Source organism: Alosa alosa, chromosome 15, assembly GCF_017589495.1.
Source record: "Alosa alosa isolate M-15738 ecotype Scorff River chromosome 15, AALO_Geno_1.1, whole genome shotgun sequence".
Lineage (NCBI taxonomy): Eukaryota > Metazoa > Chordata > Actinopteri > Clupeiformes > Clupeidae > Alosa > Alosa alosa.
The window spans coordinates 11,744,226-11,756,919 of record NC_063203.1 but is presented as its reverse complement, the minus strand read 5'-3'; the positions used below and the strand labels follow the sequence as shown (position 1 = coordinate 11,756,919).

At 45.5% G+C, this 12,694-nt stretch overlaps 1 protein-coding gene across 1 annotated transcript in view; it reads left to right on the top strand.

Moving 5' to 3' along the window:
* Positions 1-12,694, top strand: part of tenm4 (teneurin transmembrane protein 4) — a 175,653-nt gene that overhangs the window by 48,108 nt on the left and 114,851 nt on the right. The window contains 1 exon segment of the mRNA XM_048264462.1: positions 10,641-10,859. Coding sequence (XP_048120419.1) covers positions 10,641-10,859 — 219 coding nt within the window.

Sequence of the window (12,694 nt, the reverse complement as noted above, 5' to 3'; positions counted from 1 at the left end):
GGGCACCCCCCTCAGACTGCTCCCAGCCAGAAAAGACTGGATCGCTTTCCTTAGACATCGGCAGGAAAAATGGCTGTTTTATTCACATTAGTGAATGAAGGAACAGAATCAAACAAAGCCACCACCTCAATGTCTCCATATATTACAGAAGTCAAACAAGGGAGTTTTTCGAGACTTTCTGGTAGCCCAACAAAGCAGTGGCGAGTTTGTTTTTGCAAGTCTTTTTGTGAGAATGAATTAAATAGATAAATAAGCATGGGAATAAAATAAAGATGGCCCCTGTGCCTCAGCAAATTTGCCTAGCTGAGAGAGCGATGCCCACGAAGCGTCCGTTAATGAGGTGGCACCAAGATTCTCATTATAAACCCTCGGAGAGGAATGGAGTCCGGAACGCCCATAAATCAAACGGGATGAAGTGAAAAGGGAGGAGGCTTTTTTTCCCTCCGAGATGATGAACAAATGAGATCGGAACACCACTCTGCCACAAACCTGGCTCTTGGCCTCTACTTCACGAAGCCAAGCCAGTCTTTTGCCAGTGAATTTGGTTCTGCATTGTAACTGCAGTGGATCAACAAACATGATGATTCAAACTGAGCGAGACTTTTGCGTCAAGCTTTAGAAGGAAACCAACACAATATGTAATCCCTCAGTGGTGCGTCCTCCTTTTCCTCACATAACCACGTTGGTATAGACCAGTGGTGCCCACTTTCGGGCCCCTGCACTCGTTTTTTTCCCATGTCTGGCCCCACTTGTTAGTCCCAAGTGTGTGTCAGCCGCTGGGAATTTTTGTCCCAACAGCTTTTTAAGGGTTCCCTCCATTCTGATATTTTTTTTGGGGGGGGGGGATTGGAGGGATTCATTCACTTTTTAGGGAAGAATTTGGGCATCCCTGATATAAACAATAATGCCTGATCTGTTTTTTGATACTAGGTCAATGGATGAGTAGCTGTAGACATTTCTCCATCATTAACCAAAAAATAGCAGGCTTTTATAACTGCTGTAGTCTTCTGTTGTTTAGTCATGTATGTTCTGCTGTTGTTGTTGTTGTCTGAGTGTATTTCCTGAGTCCACAAAGGTGAATTTTGTGGCATTTCCCCACTGCTTTCCCCCTCACTTTGGTTGCGTGTTGAGAGCAAATCGATAAGTTCACTCACCTGCCTCATCTAAGCTTCAGTAACAGAGAATGGTTGGGGATTTGATCAGGCTTGTTATCACACAATGAGAAAACAACTGCCACTGGCAGAACTGAGGGTTGTCAAGTAGAGATGGACTGGGCAGGGAAGGAGATGACCTACACTGCACCGTGCCGTTCATTCAGTGGGACTTGTACACTGTTTATTGTGTCTCTGTGGAATTTTGTTTGAGGGAGCGGTGTGTTCACAGGCTATCTTTCTTGACACTTTGGCCTTAAGGTAAAGTTTTAACACATCCTTATTCGGTTTCAGAGAGAGAGAGAGAGAGAGAGAGAGAGAGAGAGAGAGAGAGAAAGCACTTGACTCAATCTTCAGCTATGTACATTTATGTATTAAATTTTTTATTTATTTATTTTTTTCAGGAAAGGCGAGTTTTAAAAACTTTTGCTTGGAAGGTTAGAGGCAAATTAAAGATACTTTGATCAGAGTGTGTACATGTATCTGTAGGGTATGTTTTAGCATTTTACTAGGCCAATCCTGCCGCAGTGCACAGGGAAAGCCTGGGTATGCGTATGGTGCCATCTCCATTGAGCAAAGCCTCGGGCTAGCCACATGTAGCCCCTAATGAGCCGCTTACAATTTCAGGCTCCACTTGCACTCAAACACCAAAAGTAAACTTTAGGCCCTTTGTCTCTCTCCATCTATCTATCTCTTTTCTTTCTCTCTCTTTCTCTCTCCATTTCTCCCTCGGTCGCTCGCTAGCTCCCCCTGAATTCAAAGGCCCTAAGAGGATTGCGAGGTCGTTATTTATTCATGCCATTGTGTTTATTCGTTGAATTCCAATGCGCTGGTCTGCTAAAGCAGCAGTGGGTCCGGAACCGAGGAGAAACCAAAACCCAGCAATTATCAGCCATTAGCATTGTTTTGAGCCGGCGTCAGAGCTGCTGTTCCTCTGCGTGTTTTTTTTTTTTTCCGCACTCTATTGCATCGTCTTCTGTCTGAGGAGGTTCTGCGCGGAGGCAACACGTGTTTTCAAACTGATTTACATGTGCTATTCTTTGAAGTCTTGGCTGCGTCCTGAGAGTGCTGGTCGAGTGGGCGTGGATGCGATTAGTAGCTGCTTTTCTCTGTTTTTAATCTCCCGCTTTCTATTTCTTTTTGTTTTTTTCTCTCTCTCCTCCTTTTTTTAAAGGCCTGCGCTCTGCTGGCAGTAGGTCTGCTGAGACGAGTGGATGCTTACTGTTTGGGATGAGCTATCCCTTCGCCTGAAGGTGGAGGGATGCAGCACATGGAAGGGGAAAAAAAGAAGGATGTAGGGAGGAGAAAAAGAAAGAGGGGGGGGGATAACCACACCGGCAGTGTTGTGTTAACACAGGTGAGGGAGGTAGACATCTGAACCAGCCCCCCTCTCATGCTCCAGAACAAAGTGAGCCCAGGGGGATATCTGAACAAGGCTTCTTGAAGGGGATTTGGCGATGTCAGCCCCTTGTCTTGTCATGGCGGCTCTGTACAAACATCGATACAAGACAGTCAAGATCAGACTCCAGTCAGTCTATTTTTTCGACTCCCATCCCCTTCATGCGTAGTCTGTAAGAATCGTAACGTAAGTGTGAAAATTCTGAAGGCTTTATTAGCCCCTTTCTCAGACACATCAACTCCTATTAGGGTACAGTCTGCTGTGTTAAATCGGACATGTTTGCTGGGGTGTAAGTGACAGGATTTGAAAATAGTCAGTTTTCTTCGCTGGCTTTTGTCTCAGCCCAGCCAGTGTGAGATTGTTGTATTCTTGTGACCGGCAGGCCTGCATTAGCTAGTGTTTTGCCACATTACGGTTTCCCCTGGAAATGGTAATCTTGAACCCCCCCCTCCCCTTGCCACCAGGCTCTCGCTCCTCGTCGCTGACTCTCTCCCGTACGTGTCCTATACAGAGGCAGCTGTGTGGAACCTACACAACAGTTGTCAGATTTACCACCCTGCACTGTGAAAAATCCCTATTCAGTGCCCCTCGGATTCCAATCTCCAGGCCTCAATCTGCCACCTCTCTCTGCCGCTCGCTGCCACCGAGCACTGGAACAGATGGCGTCTTTCAGCTAGGCGAAGGGTTGCCGAGGCTAGACCTTTTTTCTTGGGGGGAGTACGGGAGGGAAAGACAGCCAGCCAGGGAAAGATGGCGGAGGAGGAAGAGAGAGAGAGGGATCAGTAAAGAAGAGAAGAGAGGCAGGGAGGAGGAGAGCAGCTGAGGGATGGGGAGGTTTATAGTCGGGGGACGGGGACAAAAGAAAAAGGCAGGAGAAAAAATGAGGCAGAGAAAGAACATGTTAGCCATCCCCCTGAAGAATTTGTCTCTGTCTTGTTACTTCTTCCTTCATTCCTGCTTCAGATATGCAAATGCCATATGCCAATTACACCTGGGCTATATAAGACTTTTTTTTGCCATGGATGGAAATGTCACATGTAGCCTTGAATACAGGGGACAATGTCTCCCAAGTATGACAGTCGTATATGGATAGGAGTATTTTACTCTGAAAATGTGAATTTAATGGAGTCGTCCAGTCATGTCATTTTGTGAGCGAGTGGACTATTTCTGGTGCGATGATACATCGCTGTGGTGATGGACCCGGTCTCCAGCGTTTCTAAAAATGAAGCTTTACACACCATGTCTGGAGTGGGCACAGAAGGTTTCAGTGCTTGTCAAAAGGAAACTCACAGTGGTTGATGGATTATGGGCTTTGGGAGGGCAAATTGCTCTGCAGCCATCGCTAATTGTTATGTTGTGTCTGGTGAGCAGCAAGTTGCTAACTAATGGGTATGCAGACGCAAAGAGATGGCTGAAATGTCAGGGGTCACTCTTAAATGGGACTCCTGTGGTCGTTAAATGTTATTTTATTACACACAGCTTTCATTTCCCATTTTCTCCATAATGGGGAGTCCTGTCTATAAAACACAACATTTACGGCCATTTACTGTTGGTTTTCAACTTTCTCTTACGTTACTCGGCCCACTCAAAAATTATGATATTGATTCCATCCAGCTATATGGCTTTGTCAGGGGAAATTTATTAGTTTTCCAATGAGCGTCCATTTGTGGGGCCATTTTCCTACTTCCTCTCTGGGTGTGTGGTTTCATACTTTGCATCTTTGAGGCTTGTACGATTTCCATAAGGTTTCTCTATCTAGGAAAAATGCTCAAGGTACCTTTGGCAGAACATTTTTCTTACCACCAGAAATCGAGGATTTGATGCCATACTACTGGATCTGCCAGTCTTAACACTCTGAGCCACCCAGAAAGAAATACTGAAATATAAACATAGTCATAAACCTCAGAGATGGAAGGAGCTATGACTTGGGTGTTTAGCGAATTTAGATTCGGCTCAAATCCTGATGTGGCAGAGCAGGTTGAGATGAAAGGAGCGTGAATAAAAGTAGCCTGAACTAGCACTTAAAGAGATTATACTGACACCCACATGGTGTCTCTCCATGCTGCAGCCTATGGCCAGTCTTAGACACCAGCCTTGTGCATGGGAGCCAAATGTCCGTCGCATACGGTAACGGTTAGCTTTAGATTTGCCGTACTGTGGCCTTTGATGGCAAATCCGAGCCACGGGCAACAATGGATAGCGGAAGGAGCTGTTGAGCGCTTGAGTCTGTCATCGCGACATGTAAGACTGAAGCAACTCTCTGAAAGCAGTCTGTTTGAAGTCGAAGGTCTTTGAAACTCCTCACTTTCATGACCTTAAGATCTTTTTGTTCTGCACCGTCCCCCCTTCTGTTTGACCATTTTTTAGACACCTCTACATAGTATGAACACCATACATATTTTTGGTAATAGCACTGCAACTCTGTGCCTGACGACGTATAAAAAATGCAGAGCTAGCACCACTTGGTATGGAGACTTTATTACCATACCATACATCATATTACCATAATATTCCACTCACCATTCTAGACATCAGATTTATGTACTGGAAATCTTAAGATTGTAAACATCTCACTCCAACTCTAAACCCATCACTAGCATCATTTTCACTTCTATGTACATCTTTACCCTTAAATGCCATACTACTTATAGAGGCATACCAACAAAGATGTTTATTCACAGACAGAATTTTCACCTCCCTTCTCACCCTGCTTTGTAAAACCACCGTTTTTAGACGCTGCCTTGGGCATCATCTGTGAGCAAATAGATCATGTTTGTCGTGAAAACGTGAATTCACGCTTTTGCACTCACCTCTGACCGACGCTGGCAGGGCGAGTGAGAGTGAGGAAAAGGGAGTGAGGGCTTATTTACCCCATGGCTTAAAAATATATTTGGCTGTTGTTTCAGTGGTTGGGCCAGGAAAGAGGTTGCTCAGATTGCTTTCTCTCTTATCAGCGCCATTTTGCATGCATAACTTGATTGCATTGGAGATGGGAATAGTTTAAGCTTATCTCGCTGGTCTCTTTTTGCTGAGTGATGGGAATGTTGGAAAATGAGTGCTGGCTGATTGAAGATGATGGGATCTTCAATCCCCCAACCACTGTATTTTATTGTTGCTACTGTGGATCCATTTATAGCGACGTTTCTCTGTGTCTTCACTTGTAGGGTTATTTCTCAGACTCTCTCCCTACATATGTGCACAGGGCTCAAAAAGCAATTTCTGTCGAACTGTCAGAAGCGGTTCTCGAAATGGCGGAGTGTGTGAGGAACAGCCTCCTCACACCCCCTGGGGGGATTGTGTACTCTGACACACGGAGGCTTGTGTACTGCTGCTCTTTGGGGAGCGCCCTCCTCCACTGTCCTCACTGCTGTCCATTTGGTTGGATTATAGATTCGGATGGCCTCCTCAAGTGGCTTGCCATAGGTTAGTTGAAATCTTCAGCCTTTTAATTTAAAATTGATTCCTCCCCCCCACTGATTCTTAATTTCTCAACCACCTACACTTCCTACATGTTTTGTATAATATATATATACGCTTAAAAACGGATATGAACTATCAACTATCTACCCACAATTCCTCATGTCCTTCCCTAGAACTTGAACTCTTGACCTTAACAGTGTTTGTATCATATTCCATCACCTGAAAAATGAGGGCATCTGCCCGGCGCTGATATTGCGGGTTCAGCTCTAGAGCTGTGTGTCAGTCGTTTTTGATGGAAGGTGGTGCTCGGGATGTTCCACGGCAGGTAAGATGGAAGCAGACACCGTGCTCAGGGGGCCATTCTGCTTAACCCGTGGTCAGGTTAATGTGCTGCCGTGCAGATGACTGCTCTCAGTCGGAGTGATCGTTGCGTCGTAGGCCTGTTGTGAAAACCATTTGATCCTCCGCAAACTTCCTTTGACCCGAGCTCATTAAGATTATTGCCTCAGTCCAGGATATATATTCTGCGTTTGTAAGTCCTCCCCCCCACCTACCACCACACATCCTTCAGTTAATAGAGGCTCAAGTGGAGGAGGGGAGAGAGCAATCAACACTGTATGTGTGTATGAGTCATTGTACACACACACACACACACACACAGTCATACACACTCATATACACACACACACAGTCATACACACTCATATACACACACACACACACACACACACACACACACACACACACACAGTCATACACACTCATATACACACACACAGAGCAAGCGAATTGATTGGAGTGACATAATTTATTGAGTCCTTCCAGTTGTCTTCTATGAGGCGGGCATTACTAGTTGAAAGCACCATTGATCGAGGCGTTATTCATCACGTTCTGAGCCACAACTTATTGCATTATCCTTCCTCCTCTGAAAGGGTCTGGGAGGACGGAAGGCATCACGCTGCGGCGGTTACACGTGCGGGTCGCCGTCAAATGGCGCTTAGCGGACACGCCCAGTCATTAAGCCCGTTGTGGGAGGGCGCGGCGAGGCCGTCTGCGACAACACGGCCCCCAGCTAGGAGGCCGAGCCCGTGTAATAGGAGAACTGCCTTTCGTCTGCGACGGCAGCTGGCCCCCCCATAGCCGTTTGTACCGATTGCCCTCGCAAACAGCTCGCCGTGTTTGGGCCGGGTCTCCAGGGAGGGGGTGGGGGGTGGGTTGTCAGACATGTGGATTGCTATTGGGGGGGGGGGGAGGGGTTGACACATTGGATAACCATAGCAACTGTAGCTCTTTTTCCCCTCTACCTGCCACTGCAATGCACAGGCACCCATGTGTTTACCGTGGCCATTTAATTAGGCTGCTCGTGAGTACATGGAAGACTTCGGTGGGTGTTTGCTTGACTGCTGTTTGGATGGAGGGGTTGTGTGTGTGTGTGTGTGTGTTGGGGGTGGAGGGCGGTGGGTTGGATCATCAGCGAGGGCTGAAAGGGCAGGTCTCGGGAGAGAGGCTGTCAGGCACTGAAAGAGGAGCGCATGGTCCGAGGACTCCTAACTAAAGCTCCCGGCTTGTAACACTGTGAAAAAAGGAGAAGGCGGTCAACCTTGGCGGACCCTGGGAAGCTGCCGGTCTGCACCCGGGGCCGACCGCGGGCTGGGCGGACCTCATGGCGAGCCTCTTTATAATGCTCAGAGAGGGGCGCAGCAATGGTGAAGGACTGAAAACAAATCGCACAAGCCTGCATTAATTAAACGTGCTGGAGCACGCGGCTCCGTAAAAAGCTTTGTCTGCAAGACAAATTGCATTGGCTGGCTGAAAGTGCAATGCATTTTTACACCCTCTCGGACTCTGACTTTGATTACTTTTAGAGGACTTTGCCTTCTCACACTCTCTCTCCTCTCTGCAATGCTGAGAGAAAGAAAAAAAAGTGATTTAAGGGGGAAATATTTCATTTGCGAGTATAATAGCACTGAAGGAAATTTTATATAAATTGGAAGACTGGTCCAAACTTGTGGTGGGTGGGTGCACTTTAATTTCATTTTTGGTCTAATTCACCTTCAGGTTGTTTAGGAGCTTGATGCCCTTCAGTTTGTATTAACTACACTCTGCATCTCCATGGTTCCTCATTAAAAACCCCGGCCTGCATTAGTCTCTCTGTGGCCCCTGGTGGCCAATAGGCCTCAATCCCTTCAGCGGGTTATTACAGTACTTAGCCTCTCTCCCCTTCCCTCGCCACTCTGAGTGCTTTGCCCCACTCCACTTTCACATGCTGACTTGATAAAAAAAAAAACATTTCCACACATTGCTTGTGCTTGATAAAGCTAAATCCTCACAATGGCTGCCCTGCAGTAAAATACCTTCATATTACTATGTTTATAGTGTTTACTTTCCGACACTGATGCAGATAATGAGGCCAGGCTTAGTAGGCCAACTTATCCGGCACCATCAAAGGAATAGGGATTTTTCACTTATTTAGGAAACACAATTTGCTGTTAAGTTGATATGTCCTAATTACTGAGTTGACACCTATGAGAGCTTGGGCTTGCGATGGCTCTCTAGTGTGCCATATCAGAGGTTGTCATATGAATGCAGTCTCACCGGCCCAGGTTCTCATCCACATAAACACACGGACGGCAGAGCCGGAGGCGTTTTAAAACATGATTAGCTTCTCTGCAGCTAAGCTATTTTGCCATGCCCGAGTCATCATGATTAATGGTGGGCAGTAAGAAGTGGCGTGTAAGACATGAACTACATCACTGAGCCAGATATGGGGTGGAATGAGCTAGCAGTGTTTTGCTGTGTGCTAATGTTAATTACGCTAATTGTTTCTTAATTGTCACCGAATCAGCAGGCTACGTGCGTGCACACCGCTGGGATAATGGCATCCATTTTATTTAAAAGCATTAGGAGGAAAAAAAGAAGTTTCCTGTCTCAGTTGATGACTTTGTTGTTTTGCTTTCTGCTTGAGGAGATGCAGGAGGGTTTTTATAGTGAGAATGTGTGTGTGTGTGTGGGTGTGTGATGCATCCATTCATGTGTGTGGGAAAATGCGGAATTTGGCTAGAATAATGGCTCTTCCAAATCTTGAAGTGTGTGTTCTTGCTTGTGTGCTTGCATGCATGCATGCCTGTGTGTGTGTGTGTGTGTGTGTGTGTGTGTGCATGCACACATGTGAGTGAGCCAGGGAGGGAGTGGTTGCTAGACTGAAGGCTTTTCTCCAGTAGGATAGATAGATAGATAGATAGATAGATAGATAGATAGATAGATAGATAGATAGATAGATAGATAGATACTTTATTGATCCCCAGGGGAAATTCAAGCGTGGAAGTGGAAGGCGTGTTGATTGTGGTGGTCTGTGTGTGGTATCTGTGCGCCTGTGTGTGTGTGTGTGTGTGACTGACTGTGTGTGTGCGCGTGTGGGTGTCTGTCAGTCTGTGGATGTGAGGGAGAGAGGGCTCCGGCGGCTAGACTGATGGCTGCTCTCTCCGCAGTCCTATCACTTAAGCACTCTGTCTGGAGCGCGAGATGGGGGCCTACTGCAGCAAATGTTAATCACACATTATTAGGTGCACTGCGGAGATTTAACTCCCCATGACAAGATGTAGACGGGACACAATGAGCCTTAAATGTACCATTTGAATGGGAAGCCAGCAGAGAAGAGAGAAAGCCGAAGATGGCATCCGCCGCCACACAAACCCTATTAATTACACCATGGCGTGGAATACAAATATAGGCTGAGGCTTGCAGAAAATTCTGTTTTGGCTGGTTGGCGTTTTTATTTTTCTTGATTATCATTATTAGTAAGCCAGAGCCTTATGGAGGGAGCCTATCCGAGTGGTTTTAATTTAGAGGATGCAGGCCTGCCTCTCTGTCTAGCTCCAGTGATTTTGACTTTGATTTTTTTTTTGTTGCCTACATTATCTGACTCCGACAGACTCTAGGAAACGTGCCAGTGTGTAACGTCTCAAGCAGAGGAGTAGGTGGTCTGTGTTTGTGTGGGTCCAGAAAGTGCACATGCCATGTGCTTAATTAAAGTCACTGTCTGTCTGGTTCAAACTCTCTCTCCCTCTCTCTCTCTCTCTCTCTCTCTCTCTCTCTCTCTCTGTCTCTCTCCATGGTTCTCTCCATCACAGCATCGCTCTTTTCACTGTAGGTGCTTGTTTTCATTTGTTTGTTTTTTCCTTCTCCAGGTTGTTTACTCAATGCTCTTTGTCTGTGCTCATTTTGTAATGTTGCTTTTTTCTCCTGTGCAATCTGCTTTGTCCACAAAGTTCTCCTGTCTTTTTCAATTACGGCTGCTCAAAATGCAATATCCGCCCCCGTAAAATTGGCCAAGTGCACACCGTATTAAATTTCACCCCCATTGCCTTGCAAAATGCAGAGAGCAAAAGGGGGATTTTAGGGGGGGATAAACAGAAATGAATTAGGAGTAAAAAATAAAACCATCACCACCAAAGAAAGACAGATTACTTTGTTGTTTGGCATCGCTCTGCTTCGTCCTACGGATCAGAGCGAAGCCGTGCATGTTTTTATTTTTTTTTAGTTTGCCTGTTAACCGCGGGCGCCGTGTTGCTTCTGTTTGTGTTTGCCCGGCCGGGACATGTGTGAGCATTTCTCTCTGTGTCCCCTCCATCCACCATGTGCTCTGTTGTGCTCTCTTCTGTGGTCCACAGGTCAGCCTCTGCATTGCTCCTCAGCCTCCTCCTCCCCTGTCGAGTCCCCCTTCCCTCCCCCTTCCCGTGCAGCCAATGAGAGCCAGGGAAGGTTGCTAGGTAACAGTGTGGCTCAGCCAGCCCAGGACTCTGAGTCGGAAGATGAGTTTGGCCCCAATTCATTCTTAGTTAAAACTGGCTCAGGGACCCTCTATGCTCCGGCTGCTGCAGCCGCTGACGGTGAGTTTGGTCTTCAAACTATTGCTGATGGCTACACGGCTCTTTTCTGTTGCAGACTGCTAGTTTGTAACACTAAGGAAGTAGCCCAGGGCTAATTTAAGCTCTGCCTGTCTGTGTTTAGCGGGGGGGAAAAAGATATATATATATATTATTTTTTTATTATTATTTCAACTTTAAGAAAAAGCCTCAGGTTTGTTCTTCTTATCCAGACCTGAACTTTCTAAGTTGGGTTGTGTGTGTGTGTGTGTGTGTGTTTGTGTTTGTGTTTGTGTTTGTGTTTCTGTTTCTGTTTCTGTTTTAGTGTTTGTTTGTGTGTGTGTGTGTGTGTGTGTGTGTGTGTGTGTGTGTGTGTGTGTGTGTGTGTGTGTGTGTGTGTGTGTGTGTGTGTGTGTGTGTGTGTGTGTGTGTGTGTGTGTGTGTGTGTGTGTGTGTGTGTGTGTGTGTGTGTGAGGTGTGTGTGAGGGGGGAGGAGGGGTAATGGTTGACTGAACATGAGAGATACAGGAGGGTTGTGAAGTGTGAGAAACTGAATGGCCTTGGAGGTTGAATTTCAATTTCAATTGAATTATGAAAACAACATAATCGAGATGCAATGATTATTATGCCATTTTCTGTTTTGCAATGATCTCTTTTTGGCTTGAGGCTTGTCAGTTTAGAAAATGTTGGTTTGATTCCAAAACCGTTAAATGTTTATGTTAAATAATCATGATCTCAATATTGACCAAACTAATGGTGATGATTTTTGCCATGATCAAGCAGGCCTACTCAAAAGTAACACATTAGCTTGTTTTGGTAAACCTTGAATATATTAGAGATTTGTAACAGCACGTGCCTACTTCTTACTGTAAACATTTCTCTGTACTGAAATATGTTTAATATTTGGTTTAAATAATTTTTAGATTAGTAAACAGTTGTAAACATTTCAATAATGATGTGTGGCATCTGTTTAGTATACAGTTTAAGTTGGTAAACATTTCAATAATGATGTGTAGTGTCTGACTGTTTGACTGGAACTGAAGATGCTACCCTGGAAAAATGTCAAATGACACAGAACCTGACAGTCCATTTTCTTTGGTAGCCCTCAGAGGAATGTTAGTTAAGCCATACCCTTAACGCAAGTGGAAGGCTGCAAGGCACAGATTAGCTCAAGATGTCTGTGGAAGATTTATCCAGATATCATCTTATTCTTCCAATTGTTCATGACTCACCCACAAGTGGAATTCTACTATTGTTTGCTCAACGTTCCAGCTTTGGTTTTGGACAGTCAATCTCGCTCTCTCTCTCTCTCTCTCTCTCTCTCTCTCTCTCTCTCTCTCTCTCTCTCTCTCTCTCTCTGTCTCTGTCTCTCTCTCTCTCTCTTTCTCTCTCTGTCTGTCTCTCTCTCTAACTCCCACTTTAGCTTTTAGCTTTTACTTTCTCACTTTCTCTTGCTCACTCACTCTCTCTCTAGACCCCCCCTCTCTGTCTTCCTCCATCCCTCCCTCTGCCTGCTGTCATGCCTAATTTTACCCTGAGTCATCAGAATTTAGAAAGAAGACTATCCCTGCTGTTTCACTGTTAAATACCACACACACACACACACACACACACACACACACACACACACACACACTACGCCATGCCATTTTGCATTTCACACTGCTGAACTTACTTTATAATAATCTAATAGAGGCTAATTGTCAAGTCCACAGTTAAGTGGCAATATTCTCTTGGAGTTTTCATTAAATACTCATTACTTGAACCTATCAACATGGTCAAATCATCTGTATTGTCATCCAGTACCTCTGTACTGTAATAACCGAAAGGTTAGCTGGCTGCGGGGGGAAACTGTTTTT